Raw genomic sequence first — 6,012 nt, 5'->3', positions numbered from 1 at the left:
TTTGGTCGTGGGGCTTGAACTCTGGGCCTGGGCGCTGTCCCTCAGCTCTTCAGCTCAAAGCGAGTGCTCTCCCACTTGAGCTACAGCGCCACTTCCGGCTTTTTTCTTTTTGCTTATGTGGTGCTGAGGAATTGAACCCAGGGCCTCAGGCATGCAAGGCAAGCATTCTACCACTGAGGTACCTTCCCAGCCCCTCTGTGTATATTTTTTAAGAGGAATTTTCACACTGTTTAAACTTTCAAAACTTTCTCCCAAAAGAATGTTTAACCCAATCAATAATTACTCACTAGAGCTTAAAAATATTAAACCTTTCATTTTCCCCTCTAAAATGCTCCCATATCTCTGTCAGAAAACAGTCTTAAAATATTTCTAGATGACAAAAAAAATTAATATTTAAGAGCACATTCAACTCCACTCAAAAGCTAAGGATCTGAGCCGGGCACTGGTGGCTCACGCCTGTAATCCTAGCTACTCAGGAGGCTGAGATCTGAGGATCGCAGTTCAAAGCCAGCCCGGGCAGGAGAGACAGTGAGACTCGTATCTCCAATAAACCACCAGAAAACCAGAAGTGGCGCTGTAGCTCAAGTGGTAGAGCGCTCGCCTTGAGCTGAAGAGATGAGGGACAGCGCCCGGGCCCAGAGTTCAAGCCCCGCGACCGACAAAAAAAAAAAAAAAAAACCTAAGGATCTGGGGCTGGGGAGGTGGCTCAGTGGTAGAGCGCTTGCCTTGCATGCATGAGGCCCTGGGTTCGATTCCCCAGCACCACATAAGCAAAAAGATAAAAGCCGGAAATGACACTGTGGCTCAAGTGGTAGAGTGCTAGCCTTGAGCTAAAAGAGCTGAGGGACAGTGCCCAGGCCCAGAGTTCATGCCCCACGACCAGACCCAAAAAAAAAAAAAAAACTAAGGATCTGAGTCAGGTGTGGTAGCATATGCTTATTATCTTAGCAAAGAGGACTGGGCTACATAGGATTTTATGTTAAAAACCATAGTTAAAACACACACACACACACACACACACACACACTCACCATAGAACAAAAAGCCTAAGAACTCAAGAATAAAAAAACTCCAGCCGTTGATTTTTTTTTTATCTAAAAGACAAAACCAAACCAAACCAGGCAGTGACAGAAACTTGTAATTCCCTGGCTTGGGAGGCTAAAGAAGGAAGATGGCCAAGTTGTGGCCAGCATGGGTTACACAGTAAGAGCCTCTTCTCAAAAGGGAAGAAAAGCTAGGTGCTGGTGGCTTATGCCCATGATCCTAGCTACTAAGGAGGCTGAGAACCGAGAAATATGGTTTGAAGCCAGATTCCTATCTCCAATGAACCACCTGAAAACCATAAGTAGAGCTGTGGCTCAGGGATAGCACCTAGGCCCGGGGTTCAAGCCCCACAGCTGACCAAAAAAAAAAAGGGGGGGGGAATCATGTAACATAATTGTACTTTTAAGATCTTAATTCAAAGCTGGGCATCAGTGGCTCATGCCTGTAATCCTAGCTACTCAGGAGGTCGAGATCTGAGGATTGCGGTTCAAAGCCAGACCTGGCAGGAAAGGCTGTGAGACTTATCTCTAATAAACCACCAGAAAACCAAAAGGGGCACTGTGGCTCTAGTGGTAGAGCACTCGCCTTGAGCTGAAGAGCTCAAGGGACAGCGCCCAGAGTTCAAGCCCTATGACCGACAAAAAAATATATATAAATAAGTAAATAAAATCTTAATTCACATTAAAAATTCAAATCATATGACTAAAGAGACAAATACAGCACCTGACCCTAGACTGGATCCAGCATCGAAGGAATAGAGCTAACACGATTAAGACAAACACCCTAGCAATGTTCCACTCTCCAGCCTGATACACCCTGTAATAATGTCAGAATGGAGTTTTTTAAGTAAAAAGAGCCATGAGGTATAAATGTTAAGTGTGTACTATACTTCCAAGAGGAAACATTAAAACAAATGGGAAGCCGGGCGCTGGTGGCTCACGCCTGTAATCCTAGCTACTCAGGAGGCTGAGATCTGAGGATCGTGGTTCAAAGCCAGCCCGGGCAGGAAAGTCCATGAAACTCCAATAAACCACCAGAAAACCGGAAGTGGCGCTGTAGCTCAAGTGGTAGAGTGCTCGCCTTGAGCTGAAGAGCTGAGGGACAGCACCCAGGCCCAGAGTTCAAGACCTACGACCGACAAAATAAATAAATAAATAAATAAAACAAATTGGATAAAAGGTTCACCAAATTGTGAATCTAGACAAAGATTAATGTTGTTCATACTAAATTTTATTCTTATACCTTTTTTATAAATTTCAACTAATATCCCCCACACACAAATATTTTTTAAATCCTAATTCCCTCAGCCTGGTATGATGGGAACCCATCAACCTGGTCATGGTGGTTTTTGTTTTAAGTTATCTTTAAGTAGCCATGCAAAAGGGTTTCAATTTAACTTGTCAGTTTATTACAATCAATGCATCTTGATCAATGTTACCCCTGTCATAATTCTCTTCTCTCAACCCCACCTGACCAGTCAACATTCTAAATTCATGGTACCCATTCTTTGCAAAAACAAACTTTAAACAAAGCATTTCCACAAAGGCTGTATGCCCACTAACCCTCCCCGCCTCCTCTGCGCTACAGATGCCCCTCAACTGTCCTAATAACCCCCGCAGACTGTCGGCATCCTAAAAGGGCACAAACCCTGGCTCAACCTGTCTGTGTACCTCCGCCTATGAAAACGCTGAGGGGCCAAAGATGAACTCTTTGCCCAAGCTTCACCATTAGTCAAGAGCCAAAAATACAAAAATTCCTGTTTACTGGCTAGCAACTAAACTATGTTCAGTCTATTTGGGAAGTGCACCACCATCACCACCATTCTGGCAGAGTACCCTCCATGTGCAAACTACCTATGTGACTTTCCACTTACATTCTCTGCAAGTTCTCCCAGTCATATGACTTTCCATTCTCAATCTGCTCAGCAAATACACTGTAATCAGTCTTCTCTACAAATAATTACCTTGGCTTTCCCTCCATGTGCCTAAAACATGATTTCTAGGCAAACCTTCAAAGAACTTTAAATCTCATTTAGAACTATTCCTGAACAATATGATCTACCCAAGGCAATTCCATTTTTGCTGTCTCTTCTATCCTTACACTTGCAAGATGACGTTTGGATCTGCCACTTTTTAAAGTGTTTCTCTAACTTGAGTTTTACTTTTATTCATTCCAAAAATGGCTATGAAAACCAGGCGCTGGTGGCTCACGCCTATAATCCTAGCTACTCAGGAGGCTGATATCTGAGGATCGAGGTTCTAAGCCAACCCAGGCAGGAAAGCCTGTGAAACTCTTATCTCCAATAAGCCACCAGAAAACGGAAGTGGCGCTGTAGCTCAAGTGGTAGAGCACTAGCCTTAAGCTGAAGAGCTGAGGGACAGTGCCCAGGCCCAGATTTCAAGCCCCACAACAACAACAACAACAAAAAAGCTACGAAGTATCCGACTGAGTAACAGGACAGTGAGGCCTCTGTCTTCTTACTTTCGGGCAGGGGAGGGCAGACAAACAGTGAATACCAAGTATTGTACAAGTGCTCTGAAGAAAACAGGAAGGTGGGAGAGGATAGAGTAGCATCTTAAGATGAAGATCTCTCTGAAAACATGTGAGCAGATTCACTTGGGGCATTTCAGAAATTAATGCAAATTATCTACTTGAGAGCAAAGTTAATTCTGGCCAATGATAGGAACCCTGGAACAGACTGTTATGTATAAGTAAAATCTGCTTCAACTCTGAAATCCAAATATTAAGAAACCAAATAGGGTAGGGTACTGGTAGCTCACACCTGTAAGACTCGCTACTCCAGAGGCGGAGACACAGAGGATTGTTGTTTGAGGCCCGCTCAGTCTGAAAGGTCTATCCAGACTCCATCTCCAAAATAACCAGCAAAAAGCAAGGTTAAAGGTTCAAGTGGGAGAGCAACAGCCTAGCAAGCTTGAGGCCCTGAATTCAAACTCTAGAACCACAGAAACAAGCAAAAAGAAAACTGAGCTCTTCCCAAGCCATAGTACTCTAAACCAAAATTGTAAAAATTCAAAGCAGATACCCCTAATTTCTAGAGCTATGCATAAAACATGTCTAGAATTCTCAGTAACTTTAAGAATAGACAGCAAACCTTTCCTAATTTTTTAAAATTACAAATGCCAACCATATATGTTAATGTTGTAAGAAAGGGTAAAAATATAGCAAAACAAACATAAAGTTTGACTATGATTTTAACTTTGAAACTTTCATGACTGCTCACAAGTTCACATATCTAGGGAAAAAGACAAGAAAAAGAAATCTTAGCCGGGCACCGGCTGTCATCCTAGCTACTCAGGAGGCTGAGATCTGAGGATCTCGGTTCAAAGCCAGCCCAGGCAGGAAAGTCCATGAAACTCCAATAAACCACCAGAAAACCAGAAGTAGCACTGTAGCTCAAGTGGTAGAGTGCTCGCCTTGAGCTGAAGAGCTGAGGGACAGTGCTCAGGCCGAGTTCAAGCCCCACAACGGACCAAAAAAAAAGAAAAGAAAAAAAAAATCTTATTATCTCATGTGAGCCTGCCCATTTATTGATCAGCATTTGTTGACATCATCAAAATTGAGAATCGAATTGTCTTCTTTTGCTAAAATATTAAATAATGCAACATATTAACATCAACAAAAATAACCAAGGACTATGAAAATTCCCCCTATGGCATAGTGGCACATACTGTATTCCCAGAACTCATGAGGCTAAAAACTCTGGATCCTCTTGGATCCAGACCTCAAGGTCAGTATGGGCTACACAGTAAGATCCCATCTTAAAATCCTTCCTAAGCCGGAAGCCAGGGGCTCACACCTGTAATCCTAGCTACTCAGGAGGCTGAGATCTGAGGATCACAGTTCAAAGCCAGCCCTGGCAGGAAAGGCTGTGAGATTCTTGTCTCTCCAACTAACCACCAGAAAACCAGAAGTGGAAGTATGGTGGTGCACTGCTTTTGAGCTGAAGAGCTCAGGGACAACACCCAGGCCCAGAGTTCAAGCCCCATGACCAAAAAAAAAAAAAAAAAAACCTCCTAAAAGCTTTTAAAACCTGATTTACTTAAATAGCTTAAATAGTTCACTAAATCGTAAATACAAAAATAAGCATAAGGATGCTTTCACACAGATATCTGAGAGGTTAGCCAGGAGGACTCTTAACCATTGTTCAGAAACTCCTAAGGAAAAAAAGAAAAATCTCCTTACCTCCAGAGACCACCTCTAGTGCCTGTAGTTCCTGATTGTTAGTTGCAGCCACTTACCTTCAGCAAGCCCCTGCAGTTATCAAGGCCAATATCCACAAGAATGCCTTTCACTCTCTTCCGAACTTTTCTGATGTTATCAAGATTCTCCACAGGAATTTGAAACATTTTTGAAATTTTCCTTAAAAGAAAACAAAATCATATCATGTATTCTATTTAAATATATACATATAAAAAACACAAAAATACCGTTTTTAACAGGGCTGCTAAAGCACTAGAAGTAGGGAATTAGTTTAAGCAACTGATACTGGGAAAATTAGCATAGTCACATGCAAAAGAATGAAGCTGGACTTCTTCATTATAGCACACACACAAAAGGAAACTAGATACCTACATGTAAAAATGAGCAAAAACTACAAATTATTACAAGAAAACAATCTTTATGGATTTAAGACTTGGCAACAGTCATACCAAAAAGTAAACAAAGGAGGAGGCTGCAATGCTTGGTAAGAAATGTACACATTATCCTGCCCATGCAATTGTAACCCCTCTGTACAGTATTTTCACAAATAAAAAAAAAAAAAAGAATAGAATGTTAACATCGCCATCTCAAACACATTTAAATATCCTCTCAAGTGATTGAGAAAGATAACTGTGGAAAGAAACCAAATTATGCTGCATTGGATCAATAAATTGCTTTGGCTGTAAAGAGTAGAATTGGTCCACCTGTATCCCCATTGCAACAATGAGATGTACAAGTCGTTATGTC

General features: G+C 41.9%; 1 protein-coding gene across 1 annotated transcript in view; it reads right to left on the bottom strand.

The window, feature by feature from the left end:
* Positions 1–5,419, bottom strand: part of Adnp2 (ADNP homeobox 2) — a 17,790-nt gene extending 12,371 nt beyond the window's left edge. The window contains exon 1 of the mRNA XM_013026143.1: positions 5,304–5,419. Coding sequence (XP_012881597.1) covers positions 5,304–5,411 — 108 coding nt within the window. The 5' untranslated portion in view covers positions 5,412–5,419. The remainder of the gene's footprint in view (positions 1–5,303) is intronic.
* Between the last annotated feature and the right edge of the window lie 593 nt (positions 5,420–6,012).

This window comes from Dipodomys ordii, unplaced genomic scaffold (genome assembly GCF_000151885.1).
Source record: "Dipodomys ordii isolate 6190 unplaced genomic scaffold, Dord_2.0 Scaffold91, whole genome shotgun sequence".
Classification (NCBI taxonomy): Eukaryota; Metazoa; Chordata; class Mammalia; order Rodentia; family Heteromyidae; genus Dipodomys; species Dipodomys ordii.
Note: the sequence above shows the minus strand (reverse complement) of the source record. Positions and strands in the feature narration are given on the sequence as shown.